This window comes from Aspergillus glaucus (genome assembly GCF_001890805.1).
Source record: "Aspergillus glaucus CBS 516.65 unplaced genomic scaffold ASPGLscaffold_8, whole genome shotgun sequence".
Taxonomy (NCBI): Eukaryota; Fungi; Ascomycota; class Eurotiomycetes; order Eurotiales; family Aspergillaceae; genus Aspergillus; species Aspergillus glaucus.
Window position 1 is genome coordinate 1,052,954 of NW_019170460.1, and position 18,253 is coordinate 1,071,206.

The 18,253-nt window shown below is 48.5% G+C and overlaps 10 protein-coding genes and 1 non-coding gene across 11 annotated transcripts; 5 read left to right on the plus strand and 6 right to left on the minus strand.

Moving 5' to 3' along the window:
* The first annotated feature begins 302 nt into the window (after positions 1-302).
* Positions 303-389, plus strand: ASPGLDRAFT_t81. Its single transcript has one exon. It is a non-coding gene; the product is annotated as a tRNA-Pro (tRNA).
* Positions 390-583: 194 nt separating this feature from the next.
* Positions 584-2,195, minus strand: ASPGLDRAFT_66062 (cytochrome P450; the record flags this gene model as incomplete). Its single annotated transcript, XM_022548978.1, has 6 exons — positions 584-740; positions 791-963; positions 1,021-1,279; positions 1,362-1,514; positions 1,544-2,103; positions 2,175-2,195. 6 exons carry the CDS (start codon positions 2,193-2,195, stop codon positions 584-586), a joined length of 1,323 nt encoding a protein of 440 aa, XP_022402030.1.
* Positions 2,196-2,794: 599 nt separating this feature from the next.
* ASPGLDRAFT_93683 (uncharacterized protein) lies at positions 2,795-3,325 on the plus strand (the record flags this gene model as incomplete). Its single annotated transcript, XM_022550544.1, has 1 exon — positions 2,795-3,325. A coding segment is annotated over one exon (531 nt), but the record flags the coding sequence as incomplete, so codon positions are not given.
* An 897-nt stretch (positions 3,326-4,222) lies between these two features.
* On the plus strand, positions 4,223-4,876 carry ASPGLDRAFT_94662 (uncharacterized protein; the record flags this gene model as incomplete). Its single annotated transcript, XM_022550563.1, has 1 exon — positions 4,223-4,876. A coding segment is annotated over one exon (654 nt), but the record flags the coding sequence as incomplete, so codon positions are not given.
* Positions 4,877-5,105: 229 nt separating this feature from the next.
* On the minus strand, positions 5,106-5,920 carry ASPGLDRAFT_46340 (mitochondrial 54S ribosomal protein mL60). Its single transcript, XM_022546425.1, has 3 exons — positions 5,839-5,920; positions 5,485-5,714; positions 5,106-5,425 (listed from the first exon to the last, which is right to left on the minus strand). The coding sequence occupies exons 1-3, from the start codon at positions 5,877-5,879 to the stop codon at positions 5,373-5,375; spliced, it is 324 nt and encodes a 107-aa protein (XP_022402033.1). The 5' UTR covers positions 5,880-5,920; the 3' UTR covers positions 5,106-5,372.
* A 160-nt stretch (positions 5,921-6,080) lies between these two features.
* ASPGLDRAFT_73953 (uncharacterized protein) lies at positions 6,081-9,502 on the plus strand (the record flags this gene model as incomplete). Its single annotated transcript, XM_022549710.1, has 5 exons — positions 6,081-6,358; positions 6,419-6,617; positions 6,695-7,493; positions 7,568-7,571; positions 7,701-9,502. Exons 2-5 carry the CDS (start codon positions 6,508-6,510, stop codon positions 9,500-9,502), a joined length of 2,715 nt encoding a protein of 904 aa, XP_022402034.1. The 5' UTR covers positions 6,081-6,358; positions 6,419-6,507.
* A 591-nt stretch (positions 9,503-10,093) lies between these two features.
* ASPGLDRAFT_46342 (uncharacterized protein) lies at positions 10,094-10,540 on the plus strand. The gene is made up of 2 exons (XM_022546426.1): positions 10,094-10,416; positions 10,474-10,540. Exon 1 carries the CDS (start codon positions 10,177-10,179, stop codon positions 10,339-10,341), a length of 165 nt encoding a protein of 54 aa, XP_022402036.1. The 5' UTR covers positions 10,094-10,176; the 3' UTR covers positions 10,342-10,416; positions 10,474-10,540.
* Positions 10,094-11,024, minus strand: ASPGLDRAFT_46343 (uncharacterized protein). The gene is made up of 4 exons (XM_022546427.1): positions 10,940-11,024; positions 10,800-10,889; positions 10,474-10,738; positions 10,094-10,416 (listed from the first exon to the last, which is right to left on the minus strand). The coding sequence occupies exons 2-4, from the start codon at positions 10,871-10,873 to the stop codon at positions 10,351-10,353; spliced, it is 405 nt and encodes a 134-aa protein (XP_022402035.1). The 5' UTR covers positions 10,874-10,889; positions 10,940-11,024; the 3' UTR covers positions 10,094-10,350.
* Positions 11,025-11,703: 679 nt separating this feature from the next.
* ASPGLDRAFT_1442327 (uncharacterized protein) lies at positions 11,704-12,595 on the minus strand. The gene is made up of 2 exons (XM_022541814.1): positions 12,224-12,595; positions 11,704-12,158 (listed from the first exon to the last, which is right to left on the minus strand). Exons 1-2 carry the CDS (start codon positions 12,407-12,409, stop codon positions 11,751-11,753), a joined length of 594 nt encoding a protein of 197 aa, XP_022402037.1. The 5' UTR covers positions 12,410-12,595; the 3' UTR covers positions 11,704-11,750.
* A 1,033-nt stretch (positions 12,596-13,628) lies between these two features.
* Positions 13,629-14,594, minus strand: ASPGLDRAFT_34953 (uncharacterized protein; the record flags this gene model as incomplete). Its single annotated transcript, XM_022544489.1, has 2 exons — positions 13,629-14,023; positions 14,111-14,594. The coding sequence occupies 2 exons, from the start codon at positions 14,592-14,594 to the stop codon at positions 13,629-13,631; spliced, it is 879 nt and encodes a 292-aa protein (XP_022402038.1).
* Positions 14,595-15,091: 497 nt separating this feature from the next.
* Positions 15,092-16,744, minus strand: ASPGLDRAFT_57473 (uncharacterized protein; the record flags this gene model as incomplete). The annotated part of the gene is made up of 2 exons (XM_022548258.1): positions 15,092-16,665; positions 16,715-16,744. The coding sequence occupies 2 exons, from the start codon at positions 16,742-16,744 to the stop codon at positions 15,427-15,429; spliced, it is 1,269 nt and encodes a 422-aa protein (XP_022402039.1). The 3' UTR covers positions 15,092-15,426.
* Between the last annotated feature and the right edge of the window lie 1,509 nt (positions 16,745-18,253).

Here is an 18,253-nt window from a genome sequence, read left to right on the forward strand (position 1 = left end):
CGAAAGGGAGGAAAGATGGTTTACGAGTACATATGTATATCTATCTGTGGGTCACGGTTCATGATCCACAATAATCAAACTAATGTGCGTTTACACGGGAGACTCCATGCTATTACAATCGGCTTTAGAATCTGCTATGTACATGGGCCAAGATTCGAACAATAAACACACAGAAAGACAAGAAAAAACCCCTGGATTGCTACCATGGATACTCCCATATGCTACCATGGAACGAGGTAATCATCAACAATAGCATGTATATCGCAGATTCGATCTTCACATCAGATTTCGTAATCGAATTAGCCCCGATGGTCTAGTGGTATGATTCTTCGTTCGGGTTAGCAAATCTGATGTCGAAGAGGTCTCGCGTTCGAGTCGCGATTGGGGCCTTTCTTTTTGTTATTTTTTTTCTTCGTTGATATGGTCTGGTTCCTCTTTCTTGTATTTCTTCTGCTAGCCCCGCATACCCTCTTTAATTGAAGACCAAAAGAGAGACACGTGAAGAGCGACGGATAGGTGCGCTCCAATAACAACCGTGTATCTTTGTCTGTAATCATCCTCTATACAGTTTATTAATCTGTTCTCAGCACTCCACCGGGTTCAACGTCGCCATCAGCGGCGTCTTCTGCCAGAGACTATACGAAAGCTGATTCGACCAATCACGACACTCGTCCCTAAGTTCCATGTCAAAGTTCCACAAAAGTTTCGCCAGAATAACGCGCATTTCGGCGTAAGCCATGCTAGACAGGTCAGCAACAGAGCACAACCACGGTGCCGGAGTTTCACTTACTTCTTTCCAAGACAGTTCCGAGGTCCGTAGGAGAATGGTTGGAATGCGTCCCTATTGTCGGACGCGAATTTGGGATCTTCGTTATCGAGCCACCGTTCCGGGATGAAGGATTCGGCTTCCGTGAAGTTGGAGCGTGCTCGGAAGGCAGAGTAAAAAGCTACTGACACAGATACCTGAGATTTGTTAGTACGCTAATGAGGAAGCGACATTGAGCTTTGGAGGCTTTGTACCCCTTCTGGGACAAAATTGCCGTCGATAATGGCACCACCCTTGGGAACTCGTTGGGGAATTATACCCGGGACTGGTGAATACAAACGGAGTGTCTCCTCCAGAACACAGTATAGATACGGGATCTTTGCAGAAGACAGGATGGTGATGTCGTCTTGTGAGCGGAAGGTCTCTCTGATTCCATTCACCAGCTGGTGGTATACATCGGAGTTGGTTAGGAGATAATAGATACATCCCGAGAGCGCGGTGCTTGTCGTTTCGCTCCCAGCGAGTATGAGAAGCGTTGCATTCGATTCGATTTCCGCGTGTCATCCCTCGCTCGTCGTTATATCTTAGAATACACGAGGTAAAATCCGGTCTGTTGGTCTTGGTCGCAAGACGGCGGTTCACTTTGTCCTTGCTCATTTGGTAGTACTGATCACTTTTTGCTTTCATACTTTTAGGGATAATCCAGGCTATCAGGAATGCGAACAGTGGATAGACCAGAACGTTGCGACTCAGATACTGTCAAAAAGAATTGCTAACCACGGATGATAGTCGCTATCACGGAGACAATCGAATGATTCCCCGAATGCCAGGTCACCAATGATATCAAAGGTCGTGTAAGTAAGCCATCTAGATATATCGACCGCCTCACAGTACGACGCGACTTCCTCATAGAGCCTTTGCATGAGCATGGCAATGTACGACTGGATAATCGACTCTTGCTCTCTTAACGCCCTTTCGGGAAATGAGTGCAATAACAGACGCCTCTGCCTCGCATGCCCTGCATCGTCGAAAGTTGTTTGGATATTCGGACCATTAGGACTCGAGGTGAAGAACTTGTCATCTTTGACAAAAGATTTTCGGTGCCCGTAAATGTCTTTCCATGGTTGTGCGCTCCTGTATACGAGTGAGGAGGGCTCGATTCGGACAACGTCGCCGTATTGATCATACAGGTCTTTGAGTTTGGTATGCAGCTGTCCGTTGTTCGTCCAGTAGATGTAGTACAAGCTGGATATAGCCGCCAGTCTTGGACCTGGATATCTGCTGAGCGGATGGAGGTAGAGATTGTAGATGATCCGTCCTAGGACATATGATATTATCTGCAAGTACCGTATGTTAGCCGTATGTTAGCCAACAGCTCAGCTTAGCAAATGCGATCGTTGTTACCCACTGATATTGAAATGGCAGTCATCACAGACCCCAAACCGGGAAAGTTGGACTTCTGAAGTGCCATGATTGCAGATTACTCGAGGAATCTGGTAAGGCAAAGTGCTCTGCTCTCTGGTAGATGAGACTGTTAGGGTCTTATATCATGATGGATCAATAGTACATCGTGTCACATCCGGCATTATGAAGTCAATGCCAAGTAAAGGATGAAATAATCGCTTCTGTTGAGCAATGGGATAATTGATGTTTCTTATTTGTCGAGTGCGGCGTTGAGTATGTTTTCTGAGCGTTGTATAGCTCATTGATGCGGTGACCAAACTCAAACAGTTCTCGAAGCAAAGAATGCCGAATCGTTTCACATATCGGCTACTAAGATTTTTGTCCCCCCAGATAGAAGAGATAAGACGGCATTCGAGCTGAGGTCGAGGGTTGCGGCTACTCCGACAATGACAAGAACGGCAACAGCGACGCCTTCCTCCTTCCCTGCGGACACTCCCCCAAGCAAAAAAGCTTCCCCCGCTAGATAAGAAAGAAAAAACTCGACACTATGAGCAGACACGAACAATCTTACTCCCATATTGTTACCAGAAGGACCATATGGCCACACAAATGATCCTTCAACTGATGGCACCGGTCCTTCCACGACAATATTACCACTACCCTTCGCCTCCTCGACCCCCGAAAGAAACACCAGGAACACCCGTCCCCGTTACGAAATACATCAGCAGGAAGGTTTTCCTACAGCTCTTCGCTGGTACCGTTTGCATCTTCGTCCTTGGCGTCCTGTTCTGGAAGATAGGCCGGTGTTTTCGACGGTTTACTCGGAATAAGGTGCTCAAGAAGGGGAAGAAGGTTGACACTCGGTACGCGAGGACGTGGTATGGTTGGGTACCGTTACAGCAACACGAGGCAGCCAAGAACGTTTTTCGGAAGTGTTGGAGGAAGATCTGCGAGTGGACTTCTTGGAAAACGACTAGGGCTGATTATCATTGGGTTTGGTGGGATCCGGGACAAACAGCGCATGAGGAGTATCGTCAGAACAGGAGTCCTCCGCGATGGGTACCGAAATGGTTTAGGAGCAAGGAACACACAGCCGCGGATACGATTTGGAACCGTGGTCCTCCCTCAGAACGGCATAAACGGATCTCGAAAGACCGCCAACGGACCACGATGGCAGACGCTTTCCCATTTTCTCAGAAATACTACGCATCCCACACGTACCATGGGAGAACGAAGGGATATAGGGACAGATTGAAGAAATCCCGGCGCCAGTTTCTTTCCACAGATTCCATTGATGGACGACGCTCCTTCGAGGCCCTTCGCAACAGCTTTCCCAACAAACTGGTCAACGGTCCATGCTTACCAGTTGATCAGACCAGGCCATTCTGGTCTCTTCAACCGCCAAGTCGGACTCACAGGAGGAGCATCCCGTTCGCGAACGCACCTACAGGCGAGAACAGGTTACCACAGAGCGTCTCTCTCCCATGTCTACTGACGGTCGATTTATATCCACAATGGCAGCGTCAACCCTCGAGCACCTCATGCAAGACTAACGCCACACTCCGCAAGATGCGGTATTCCCGCAAATATCAAGTTTGGTCGGCTCGAATGCAACTGCAGGCATCCAACCAAGTGAAGCATAACTATCACGGCTTTCAGGAACCACCAGGCACTCCAGCATCTGAATTGTTGCGAAGTTATGCTTCTGAGAATAGTGCACCATTCGGGTCATTGGATCGATCGCAAGGAGCAAAGATTGCGCGCCACTTGTCTGACGAAAATAGCCAATGGATCTCGAGCCTCAGACAACGTCAACCTCCAGGGCGGGTACCTTTAGACGCTTTAGACGAGTGCAACGGGAGCATGATGCCGGCTCAACAGGGAGCACAATATCTATTTCCTTCTATAGATGCGGTCCTTCGGAGACACTGGTCTTCATCTTTCTGCGATGATCTTCAGTTGCCGGAGAAGCAGGTAAAATCAGGAACAAAGCATGCAAAAGGAAAGTGTCCCGAGAAGAGACTTCGTCGGCCCAGACCAAAAGGGCGCCCACTTCCGCTGCACAAATTGAACAATTGGGAAATTAGATGGATGGACAATCTGGACCGAAAGCTTGAATGGCACTTTGATCAACTTACCCCGGGACGAAGGCCATTCCATTTCCCGCTACTCGCCAACCATTGGCTGAATAGAAAGACGTGGATGGTTGTTGATCCCGTTTCACGAGTTCCGGTTGACAAAAAACGGCAATTGGGAGATCCAAGATTCAACGTGCCGTATCCAGCTCCGCGCTGGGAAGCCAAGCCGAAGTATCCGATAGTCCCCCACAAGAAAGCTTATACGCCCCGGATTGACTCGTGGAGACTTGCGGTCAATCGCCAGAGAAGGGCGTCTGGGATGAGAGACGTGGTCAGGGCTGTGGAACTATTCGACGACTCAGTCGACGAACCCCCTGACGGACAGATCGACCCGGCGAGCTGGATACTTAGAAAACCACCACAAGGATTCGGAATGTCAAGTCGCCAGAAAGACGCATACTACGAGGGTGGTACGGGCTGGTACGAGACGCTGAGCGATTGGCAGCGGGTCGGCCATGGTTATCGGGTTCGGAAGATGGTCTATGACGGCAGGGTGAACCGGACGCGGGCGAAGGAAATTGCCTTAGGTATGAGTCGACTTTGCCAAAAGGCTATAACCAAGGCTTCCGAGAAAGAAATTTCACCTGGCTGAGTGCGGACATTGTTTTATTATGTTAATCTGAGTATGGTTATTGGGACGGGGACAGATGTATGGGAGTAATGGTCGAGATATCCATGGCTTTCATGTCTGCTATATCGTTCTCGCCATTTTTTGTTCAACCAATGCTACTTCGATAGGATGTCGGGACGTTTCTCTGTTGTGTCCTATCTTTACTACATTTGTCAAGTTAACAATAGCACTATCAAGTTCGTTTTGGAGATGTCGAATTGTGTATTGAGATAAGACTCAGGGTTAATAAAACATTGTGAATAAGTTAATTTCCCGACTGCCAATAACTCCGGATATCCTTCCTGTAATCTTTTCTAGCCAGTATCCCCTCTTCTTCGTAGAGCCTGGCCAGTGTGTTTTGTGATGTATCGTACAAAGAAGTTCTATATGCATTCGTAGCGACAACAGTAGCCGCTTTTCGCCCAACAATCGAAGATAGTAACCGATAACCCGTTTAGAAACCCGGAGGGTTGACTCGCTGGCTCACTCGTGTCCACTTGGGCAGTTCTAGCGCACACTCCGTTAGCATCTCCCCGCAACACAGATGACAATACCAAAACACATACTGTGAAGTCCCTTCCGGTACGTCTTCTCCTTCTTATCGAAGATGGTGTACTTGTCCTTAGACACCATCTCCTCCTCCCGGGGCATCTCAGCGTACCACCGCTCAACGGCCTTCGTGCTCTGTCCGTTCCGTTGCAGGGCGGCGCTGAGGGTATCAACAACGCGGTCGACGGAGCGTAAGCGCTTACGCTGGCGGGCTTTCTGGGGTTGCGAGATGCGCCATGGGGTCTTCCTGTATTCGAGAGTCTGATTAGTATCTCGTTCGTTTTCTTTTGTTACTATGGACGGCGGAGTGTGCGGGACTGGCGCGCTCATTCATTATGGGGGATAGCCAAGTCGCGACATAACGGGCTTACCAGAGAAGACCCGAGAAGAGGGCCGATGTAGGCTTGAACATTGTTCTCTGCTGTTTCGGAGAATTGGCAACCGGTGACGAAGGCAGAAAGATTGAAGTCGGGGATTATCGCTTAACCGCAGTCAACGGGAGAAAAAAAGGCGGCGTGACGCAGCGGGCCAATTACAGCGCGGTATATCCCACGCCCGCCGATCCGGGGAGCAGAAAGAAATTCGGAGATTCAACTTCATTCTTTTTTCCTTTGTACCTTCTTATTCTTCTGTATTACTACTGATCTATTGATGGAATATCTCTAGCAGCCGCCATGTCCAGCGATGGGGATTCCGGCGCAGCAACAACGGCAGAATGCCCTTCTCTGCCATGGAGGCTGCTGTCCTCTACTACCATGCTCGGCGTGAGTGCGTTGTGTCGCGGGTTTTTATATGGATTGAGCCATCCCGAGGTCAATGGGTTGGAGTCGTTTTTGGAGATTATTGAGTCGAGGAAGGATCCGGCGCAGAGGTCGAGGGGGTTGCTCACTGGTAGGTCATCTATGCGGACTACGTTCGGGATAATGGCTAACTGAGTGTTCTGCCGGATAGTTTCAAATCACACGAGCGTGTACGTACGTTGACGGTCGATCGAAAAGCATGTCTACAAGGATGGACGCTGACCGGTAACTCACGATAGAATGGATGATCCGATTATGTGGGGAGTTTTGCCCATGCGATACCATTTGCGATTCCCGGCGACGAACATGAGGTGGTCTTTTGGGAGTCATGATATCTGTTACCAGGGCCGGTACGACTAAAGCCTTTCCTCTTCTCTTATCTCGTGATGCGAGAGTTGGCTGACGATATATATTACGGCATGTACAGACCGTTGGCACTGTTCTTCACAATGGGCCAAGTGCTACCTACCCATCGACTTGTGCACTCGCCCTTCGGTGGCCTTTCGCAGCCTGCAGTGACCCAGGCAATTCGATTGCTGTCCAACGGACCGTTCCCGGTTGACGCCTACCGCGCTAAGCCAGAACGACAGAACTGGAGCATACAGAATGTCTGCGTCGATCCATTCTCCGACCTTCCTACTGCCTACACGACGAATGACCAGGATTCGCATCTCGCGCCCTCCGCTTATTCTTGCAATTCGCATGCGTGGCTTCATATCTTCCCCGAGGGCAAGATCCATCAGGCGCCGCATAAGACGATGCGGTATTTCAAGTGGGGCGTTGCACGACTTATCCTAGAAGCCAGTGAGTGTCCGGATGTTGTGCCCATTTGGTTGGAGGGATTGGACCAGGTTATGCACGAAAGCCGCAAGTTTCCTCGATTCCTGCCCCGGGCGGGAAAGAATATCAGCATCACATTCGGAAACAAGGTCGACACGGAAACCGTTTTCGGCGAGTACAGAAGACGATGGAATCAACTCAGGGAGAAAGTTGAAAAGAGCTCGCCCTCAGCTCGGGATCTTCCGCTCGGTGTTCTGAACGAGGAACTGCTGTATGGCGAAGAAGCAGTCGAGCTGCGCAGAGAAGTCACCAAGAAGATTAGAGATCTTGTGTTAGACGTCCGGCGGACTAGAGGGCTGCCTGACGAGGATCCTAAGGAAGGTCTTGTGGAGACTTGGATGCAAGAAGGTCCTAAGCGTGAGGGCAAGATGAAGGACGATTCATGGGTTCGGGATATTTGAGGAGATTCTGAACCACAGTGTATTATTAAACAAGCGAGAGCATTGTATAACATCCATAGATGTGTATATATTATTATTCATTCTGTTTCCCGTGGTTGTGGCTATGCCGGAGGCAAATTACTGTATCTTAGCAATTCCGGGCATCTCATCCCCGCAACTCCCATTCTCCCACCAACCTCCTCAACACTCCAGCATCTATGCCCAAAAAACGACATAAACGACATAATCCCCTCTTCACAAAGCCTGCCGACACTCCGCATCACACACTCCTCAGTTCCAGCCCTCGAAATGACAGATTTCAATCATCGTCGTCGAGCGCCCAGCCATCCGTCAACGACCTGATCCACCACCTCCGCCGCACCCAAATATCCAGCTCTGATGATCGCACCAATCCCTCCGGCTTCGTCACTCCTCGATCCGTCCACCCCTCCTTACGAAATCTCCTCGAACTCCCTGAGACTCCGCCTCCGCGACCCCGCCCAGATGCGCGTCGCGTCGGTGTCGGACGATTGAGAAGAACCCCGGGACCCCCGCCACCGGAGAGCTGGCTACTGGGAAATAACCAAAATACCAGCAATGATTCCGAACAGGAGGATATCAATACCGCCGCAGAAACGGAACGAGTCATCTACCGACTAGAACGCCTCCCGGGGACGACCTTTCCCCCGAAAAATAGCCTTTTGCATCTGACTCTCAAAGCCATGGCCCAGCACTGGGCATGGCATGTGGCATACGATGGACAATTTTTGGCTATGCTGCCTACTCATGTCAAGGTGTTGTTGTTGAGTTATATCGCTGTCTACGGGAGGGATCAGCCTCTGAGGGGGTTGGTGCGTGGGTTGAAGCCGTTGATTGCGGTCGATAAGAGTGATGAGGATTATCAAGGTTCTGAGTTGGATAGTATCTCGCGGTTGGATTTGGATGGTGCGCTGGGACGGTGGATGGGGTTTAAGGAGTTGAATAATGAGCTGTTCCCGTCGTCTGGCGCTGTGGACCTACCGCGCAAATCGAAAAAAGCTGTCCCGGCATCGTGGGAAGAAGAGTATGAGGAGGAAGAGGCGTCATCTATACCCAAATCCTTTGATCATGGCTGTCGATTTGAGAACCTCCGATTTCTCTCTCTAGCGCATCCGCATCCATCCGCCGCAAACTGGAAATCCCTCCTGAAGCTTCTTTCCCGTCTATCGATTCTCACTCATCTATCACTCGCCCACTGGCCCGTTCCAACGCTTACGCCCAACGCGATAAATGCTCGCGTTCGCCACCCAACACACCGATCTCTTATATTCTCCTACGGAGGCATGGATACTTATTCCGCCATGGAGAACAACTGGGCCGAGGCTGCCGGTATCCTGCGCAAACTATCGCATGCTACTTACTGCCTGAAATGGCTTGATCTCGAGGGTTGTGGTGACTGGATTCCGGCGCTAAGTTGGACCGGCCACGGTCCTGATGGCGAGGTATACCGGACGGGTCCGGAGTGGAACGGAGCATGGAGAGATATTGAGTGGATTAGTTTGGGACCTGGGTGGTTGCCGCATATTGATTATGCTGAGCTTCTTGGTCTTCATACTCATGATGCCGACAGGCCACCTGTGGCGACAACGACATGGCTACAGCAGCAGCAGCAGCAGCAGCAGCAGCAGCAGCAGTATCAGCCGCCTGCATTCCGGTCACTAGCATCCTCCATTCACGCGCCGCCAACCCCTCCAGCATCATTGTCCCGTATAAGGGGAATAGAGACCGATGACGATGACAGCGGCAGTGACACTTCATGGGACGTGGAAGTCGAACGCGTCAAGTATCGACACGCAAAGGAGCTAGAGCGGTATCGGGAGACGATGCGTACCGCGAGGACGGTCCAGCAGCAGGTGCAGCAGCTTAGACGGGAAGGAAAGGGGAAGTGGGTGCATTTCTCGCTTGGGATTGAGGAGCTTAAGGTGGATGTGGTTAGGGAGTTGCTGGGGGAGGAGTATACAGGTTTTCTTCCGTAGATATTCATGGAGTAGTTTGTACATGAAATAGACAAAAATACATTCAATATTACAGATATTAAACCCAATTAAGGGAAAGTCAATATACAGCCACATACCACTCTACATCCCATCAACAACAGTATAAACCGGCTCCTTCAGACAAGTCCCCGTAATCACCTCCCCATCCGTCGGCAAAAACTTCTTCTCTTTCCCTACCCCCGCAGCACCCATAACCCTTCTCTCCACCTCCTCAAACCCAAACCCAGGCTCCGGCAACAACTCATAATCCCCCTTCTCATACTCCTCCGCCACACAATACACCTGCACCAAATACTTCACCACAATCTCCTGATACTCAACCAACCTCAACAATCTCGCGGTATTTGAATGCAACCTTGCGCGGGCTTTCGCATCCATAACTCGTCTGTAAAGCTCGCGCGGCTGCTGGTACTCAGATGCTTTACCCTCGTGGTAGAAGTGCGATTTGCGAGAGACGGTGTTTGTCGCCTAGCGCGTAGGGACATTCAGCTGTGTCGGGACGGAATTTGTTCGCGAAGCTGTTTGGTGTGTATTGTGGGTTTATGGTATGGTTTGCGTCGATGCGGAGGGGCCCGTCGAAGTTTAGGGAGGAGTAAGAACTGGCCATAAATGGGCAGTTTACTGTTTTGTCACACTGGTTAGTGACTGCGCCAATGCTATGTTATTTTGAAAGTGGGGGTGGTAAGGGAGGGGGTACCTGGAACTTGGTGCAGGTTTACGCCGATCCGGTGTTACTGCGCATCGCGGTAGAAGAACATCCGGAATTGGAGGAGGGGGTCTGGGCTGTCTTCGATCCCGGGGACCATGCTGCCTGGTGAGAAGGCGGCTTATTCGACGTCCCGGTGGTAGTTTCCGGGGTTTTTGTTCAGGTGCAATTTGCCGAATTCATGTAGCTGTCACTTATCAGCCCAACCCTCTATATACCTAGGAATAAGAAAGAGGGTACGCACAGGAAACTGCTTCTTCGGCCAAACCTTCGTAACATCAAACGGATCGAACCCCAATTTCCGCGGATCCGCCTCCGGCTTCATAATCTGCACATGTGCCGTCCAAGATACCTGCTCGCCTTTCTCGATTGCTTGCCAGAGGTCGCGCTTTGAGAAGTCTGGGTCTTGGCCGCCGAATTGGAGGGCTTCGTCGGCGGTGAATTGTTTCTGGCCTTTGTCTGCTAGGAAGTGGTATTTTATATAGACGAATGTGCCATTTTTGTTTACCCTGCGTACAGTTGTTAGACTTGTGGGCACAGGGAGGAGGAGAGGAGGAGGAGAGGGGATACCATTTAAAAGTATGGCAGCCGTAGCCGTGCTGGTTTCGCCATCCAATTGGCGTGCCGTGGTCGCTGAAGTACATTAAGGCTGCGTGGTTTCTAGTAATCATCAGTGTAAGCATTTCAGGATTCTGGGTGGTGCTGCATACCCCTCTGGCGTATTGGCAAGCAAGTCAAACAACGAGTTGTGATCTAAGAGGAAATTTTGCGGATTCCGATACTGAGAGCCTGTCTCATCACCGTGAGAACCAACCTTCCTATTCGGAGACTCAATCTTTGAAGACTGGATCTTTTCCCGACTGGCGTTTTCCTCGCGTAGAAGCTGAAGTGACATGTGATTGTGGTGCTAAGGCCATACACGCCGCATTTCGGATTTTAAACATACATCTCAGTCGATTTAGCGAGTAGTCTCTTATCCATTTCAATCCATTCAGTTGTGGTAGGACAAGTGTAGCCAAGAGGAAATCTATTCAAATCTGCGATTGTCCACGGTCTGAAAAAAAGTAGAAAACTGACTCCCATCGGCTTTCAACTCAATTTCCTGGCATTCAATTGATAACTCGCGGGCTGCTGAATCGTCCACGTAGACATGGTCATAGTCGAGGATCGAGTAACAGATATCTTCTAGGATCTCGATACTTGCGATCCGGACAGTTTCATACTCTTTGATTTGTTGCTTCTTCTTGCGAGAGACGAACTCGATGTTAGGAAGAAGTTTTCGTAGAAGAGACATCTTACCTGTTTTTGATAGAAGCAATTGGAAAGGAGTAAAAATGAAGGAAAGATAAACAGAGGTGATATAATTAGGTCACATGGGACTAGGAAATGTGACTAGGGACATCAATTCACTGGAGTACATTGTCTTTTGCTCCCTTTCCTTACTATCTAGAGGCGGTACGTAACCATATATTTCTACAGTATATGATAAGATGCAATCGAACCATATTCTTAATATTATACTCAATTCACAGAAAACGGCATATCTCTCATGCGCATGTAATTTCTCCGCAAGGAGGTGGACGACTGTGATGATGATTGAAACGATCCCTGAATTGTTGCACCAAATGAAGAAGAAAAGGAGAAAAAGAAGCACCAAAACTCCGTACGCCATTTTCCATTCACAAACCTGAAATTAACACCCGACTTTTGCTGTTCTGGGCGCTCCGTAATCCAACCCGCATCTACCACCGTCGTATGACCAACACAATCACTAGAAAGATAGAGCATGAAGAGGTCGACTTTCTGGTTGAATTGTTCCAGCGTTGAGGAATCGTACAGCTTGATCTTCAGGATAATGAGACGCCCGTGGTCGAAATGAGCTTGCAAGATCCGAGCCTTTCTATAGCCAAAGGAGGAAATCATCATGACCTATAAACGCAGACGAGTTATTTAGTCTTCATCAAGAAAAAGGTATACAGGAAGACCTAACACACAGGCACAATGGTATGTTCACTGAGATAGGCGACCTCCAGCCTAGTGATCATAATCCCGGTGATAAAAAGTAATTTATTACGGACGAGCCGCTCGTCCGGCTCAATGTCGTGCGCAGTACTGATGGTTAAATGAGGAAGGCTGTCTGGATACCAAGTCTCACCAAGGGTGGTGAACCTATTCGCCATCGCGAGCTTATTTATGTTCTTTGCTGTCGGAGGCAGACCGAGACACGGGTCGATGAAGTCGGAATGGAGAACAGCGGGCTTAATAGATCTAGAAACGAGTACATATATTAGTTAGCTCTTGTTAAAAGGGCTTTCAATGAGAATAGAAACTGGTATTTTCCTGTGGCACAAAGTCTCGAGACTCTGGTTCTCTCCCTCGGGGCTCTGTCGTTGATAGAAGCTAAAATGGTAGAAAAATATCCTTTCAAGCACGCTTCCAGAGTACACTGGACGCTCTACGTAACTTCCAAATTTATCTTCCAGCCAGATCTTGTCTTAATCGGTCCATTCACGCGTAGTTCGATCCGCGTAATCGAGAGGATAGTCGTTGAGTTCTTGCAACTTCCATGGCTTGAAGAAAGGGGAAGACTGACTTCCATCTGTTTGCAATATAATATCCCGACAGTCAATGGAGATTGCACGGGCTGTAGACTCGCTCAGGTGGTTGTGATCGTGTTCAAAATTGAATAATAGGTGTTTTCCAAGAGTTCGATAGTCGTGTTCCGGATATTTTCGCGGTCTTCAACTCGTTGCTTTCTGTTGGCGACGGCCCCGAGGATACGAAAAACTTCGCTTGGAGTGCGAAAATTCATTCTTCTGTTCTTGGGAAGTTGTTGATGGAGAAATAGAGAGGGAGGGAGAGAAGGAGGGGAAGAAGTAGGAAAGAAAAAACAAAGGAGATCACGTGTAATTGCAGTATTTGACTTGCCTATACTTGTTTTCTCAACCATTCACTCACCTTCGCTTATTTTATTCTACTTAACTGATACCAGTATATGCATAGTGCATCATAGCAAACAGCGTAGATTCCTTTCCATCGACCCCAATTGCCATGTTTTTTCTTGCCTGTGTAACCGATAGCCCTATATATCACGCGTGCTCCCTAAGAAAATTACCCAGAACGCTTTCTAGAACCCTTTTAAAACCAAGGTTATCGCCACAATGATTGTCGCAAATATCTGCAAATCATCGGTCCGGCCAATACGAAACGATCCACACCCCTTCGTCACCATGCAAGATTCCTCCGTGAAAAGACCCTCCCCCGGATATCTGCCATAATCCTCTCCCCATCTCGTGAACTGTACGTAGAGCTCGTCCCGATCCCCAGCAAACGACGGGCGGCTGAAATAGTCAATACTTGTGAAGAACTCACTGAGCATCATAATGATTGACTCACTACCTATTGAACTGGGGCCGGTGAGTGCCGTTTTCCGACAGCCAGCCGACCATTTCGGCCGTTTCCTGCTTCTGTATCGCAATCCGCGCCTTGGCTCTGACCATTTTCTTGGCCTCTGAAAATATCTTCGATCTTGTGAGTGCTTATGTGTCGAAGACCGCCGTCTGTCATTGTCGTGAATGCGACAGACTTGAAGGTTGGGTTGAATTCGAAATGATTCAGGACCCATTGAACTTTAGCCTCCTCGACTAGAGACGTCAAGGATTGCAGAGACAGTATCAAAGCCGCATTCACGGGAGACTCGTCCTCTGCGTCTGGTGGATACTCACTGGCCTCCGAGAAATTAGACATCTCCTGGTGCTTTCTTTTGGCAGGGCGTCTTCGCGGCTGGCGAGCGGCTTTACAGCCAGTTCAAATTCTTTTTCTGGCCTCTGATTCTGCAGATTGTTCCTCGTCTCTGTGTTCTTGTGGATGAGTCCGTGTACCTCCAATCCCGAATATCTGCTCGCGAAGCTCACGTATTGGCTTAAATGCTCCAGGCCATATCTCAATCCTCTCATTAAGCGTGCTGACATCGATGTTCTCTCTCACGATAATGATCAAGTTCATGAATTTTGCGGATTTACCGACAATCTTCTTGGTGAGGCCCCAGACTCTCTCGAGACCGTATATAGACAAGCGCGTATCGAGCTTTGTGGAGGGAATGTAGGGCTCAGCAACAGATCTAAACATTACATACTGCAAATCTGAGACCTTGGATCCTGAAAACATGGCCTCCTGGATCATGTCGTGGATCGTCTTGCCGTAAAGGTTCGCGCGAATAATCAGTTCATTCAACTCGCTATAATTCACCGGGATCTTGAGATATGGAATCTTGTAGCCGTCAAGATTTCTTTCTTGCTCGTCAGCTTGACCTTCGTCTGTTAGTTGCTTTGGCTTCCTAGAGCGCAGTTCCCATTGGTGAGGCATTGTGGTAGTATGCTCGTAGAAACTAGTTGACAAATGTTGCTAGATCTGGGGAAGAAACATAGTTTCAAAAAAGGACAAGGTAATGGCGAGGAAGAGAAGGAAAAGACTAGCCTATTCTTTTGGACTGCGACTCACTGAATGTAAAAGAAATACAAAAGAAGAAAGAGCCGAGCAAGACTCTTTACATTGAAAATATTATTCATTTCAGCAGTGAATTTCACATTCCTCTTTGTTGGTTGTTGGTCGCTTGCACAGAAAGTGAATGATTTTAATCTTTCTCCGACAAGGCCCTGTTTGTATCGAGAACCGTGGCTACAATGACGGATTGTCTGGAAATGATATCTCTTCCGACGAGGCATCTCTATACCATGTAATATGTGAGGAGAGAAGAATCATTGTATATGTGGTGGTCGCAAGGGCTTTTTAGGGCCATGGCTATACACTTCGAAGATTAACGACAGCATCGCAAAGCATATCATATATTTCTCATATACGAGGTTTGATGCGGATGTTAGGGCTATGACTGCGGGCTCGAACAAGTATTAGGTTCTCTCCGAAATGCTAAGTACACTAGATCTCAGCGTCAATTATTCTCTAAATTCAAACGTGTGTTCTGTTTGCTATAACCATGTTCCAATTTCTACATCATCTCGCTACAGTCTTTGTTATCGCGAGCGCAATAGCGGTAAACTCCGGTATTAAACTTTAGAACAGAGCACCAAATAGTCACTTGCAAACTTCCTGGATACTGACTTTGTAGGCTTCATCCATTGCCCACGTCTTGAAAAATTTTCTCACGGCTGCTGGATGGGGCTTGGGGCCTGCAGGGTAGTCATGCCATAGGAGCATCAATTTGCCGATAACGTTCTAGATATTGCATGGCAGTCTCTAGAGGTAGTTGATCGATGTATTGATAATCCAATTCAGTGAAGGGCGGAAACCCCGCAACAATCCTGTTTGCGTTTACTTGACGTTGTAAATTCCCCAGTGCACACCGGTCCAACGGATTAACGGTTTCAATGTTTAGACAGTAGTACGAATTGGGTGGTAGCTGGGAAGCCAGACCATGTCTCCATGAGTACCCACTTCTGCTGGTCCTGAAATCGAGCAAGCGCGGTAGCGTGCACAGCTGCATTAGTGCCTGTTGCCACGTTCCAGAGTTCAGCTTGACCGGCGAAAAATTAATGTATCTGATTGTCTCTTTGGACTGTTCGATCAACGAAAGAAGTTTGTGCGATGAGATGGACACACCTCCCAAACAGAGAGACTGGAGACGAAGAGAGGGTGAAAAGTCGAGCTTGTCAAGATCCAGAATGTTTGGAATGTTGATCGCGAGGGACTTGAGATTTGGGGCAAGTTCAACCATTCTGATCAAATGGTGTGCATGGGTGCTATTTAGGAAGGCAGCATATTCTAGCATAACCAGCTCCATCCCATCCCTTTGATCATGCTGATCTGTATTTGCACACACATACAACCCAAGATGCCGAAGATTCTGCAGAATATCGCTAACAGGAATCCATGAAGGACTTATTTTAGCAGGAAAGAAATGCCTAAAATCGTGGGCGATGGAAAAGTGCACTTCAAGTTCCGCCAAATTTGGGATCCGCACATCACGCAGCGGCGAAATAACCGTGTCAATATAAATTCTCCTCCGTTCCTGGCAAAGGTGCGGGGGCGGTTTATGAAACTCGAGCGCCTTCAGGTTGGTAAATTTCACCAGGCAAGACGATAGTAATCTTGCAAGATCCTCGACATACAACGCATTGGCAGTGTCGGCAGAACGTGTCGCATTTTCGAACTCCAAATCAATATGGCATACGTACGCGGCGTATGAGCTGTTTGACAATTTCACGAGTTGTTCCAGAGCTAGAGAATTTGAGGAGGAGCCATGTCTCGCGACAACACGTCGGAATAGCCAAGATGAGGCGCTGCGACAGAAAGCCTTGCTAACAAGACGCAGTGCCTCCAAATCTCGTCGGGTTTCGCTATCGAGGAGAGTATAATGTCGAGCATCGTCTTGCCGGTACAGGTGTCTCTCATTTTCCTTGTTCTGAACATGAAAGATGATCTGTGCAAGGTTTAGAGCCGAGCATAAGATCGCTTAGCACAGGCCTTACATGATCATATATCTCCATAGGAAGATGCATCTTAATTCTTCTCGGTATATTCCAAGCCCAAGCTACTCTTGCAACTGTGTGAGGTTTTCGAGTTTCAATCAGAGCCTTGTTCTTGTTGCGGGGTTCATGTAGTATGATTTCAATCACGTGGTTTATCAGATGTTTGCTTCCTCAATTCTAAAGATAATCTATCTGATATTATATAAGACCTGGTACCTTACATACTAAACAGGATAATTACTGCCTGTGTTTGGTTTTGGGCACCATGACGTTTCCGTATAGTTAACACGGAAGGCATATACTGCAAAGTATACGAATTAAAATATAACAAACATACCCAATGACCTCAATCACTGCGTTTGAGATTTTATCAGTCCCCAACGCTTCACTCTGCTGGTGTTGGACTGAGTGGCCCCTTACAGGTCAGCCCCCATGGACATGATTTGCTCCTACAGCTCGCGTACCGGCTTGAACATTCAGGGCCACAGCAGTTCCCATTAATGGTTCAAATGTAAATCTCGTCTTCCACGACCCTAAGTAACGCTGGAACTCTCTCCAGAGTCTGATGATGACCCTCGCTCTACCCCAAACTGCCTCCAGTCCGTCCTCTTCGACGTTTGCGTCAGCATCCACTGAACGGGAAAAGGGTGGACAAATGGCTCGAAACATGGCGTACTGATTTTCGGGGACTTTCGACCCTAGGAGCAAATATAGGCAGGATCATATACAGATCCTACAAATGCCCGGGCTTGGGCGGTGTGAAACTGGCCCATGAGGACTTGCTCAAAATTGGCGTCGTAAACTGTGGATTTCTTGGGTGGCCCTAGGAACGAGGCCTGGGTGGGCGATGGTCTGTGCAGAGTATTCCGGGTAGCGAAGTCAGGCAAGGAGTCCTTACTCAGATCATATCCCCGGCATCCTTTCTGAAAGTAAAATGTGTCGCTTTAGATCATGAATTGTTTTGTGCTAGAGCTTCGCTCTGTGAATCAGCTCCTCTAGCCTCCAACATTCGCTTGTTTCCATTCATACCTGAGTCACTTGTAAGGTCTTTTTCAATACGATCCTCGAGAGGGATAGAGATTGGGGTTGCTATATCCCCCCTCCTTGCTTGATAATGGGCGGAGAATGGTCTAATCATTTGGCCTTTTCTCTATCCCAAGCCGCCTCCAGTCCGTATCTCTCGGTTCCATTCTCAAGGTACGCCATATAGACGGAGCCAGTACATTTCGTGGCGGTCTTCTGCCAGAGACAGTCGGCTACCATAGTCAAGCGACTTGACTCATTATCCGGTGAAATACTCGCGGGAAGTGTCTTTGCCCTTGCCATATTCTCCCAATCAAGCTGTTCGAGCCTGTGTGTCTGATGGTACCGTCTGTCCAATGACTTAAGAGAAAACTACAGTTACCATTAGTCCACGGCAACCTCTCCCTTGACGCCCTTTCTATACCATTTCACATAAGCGATTAGTTCCCGAAACGTTGGCCGAAACTCGACATGATTCATTACCCACTCGAGACTCGTACCATCGCCTAGCGAGGT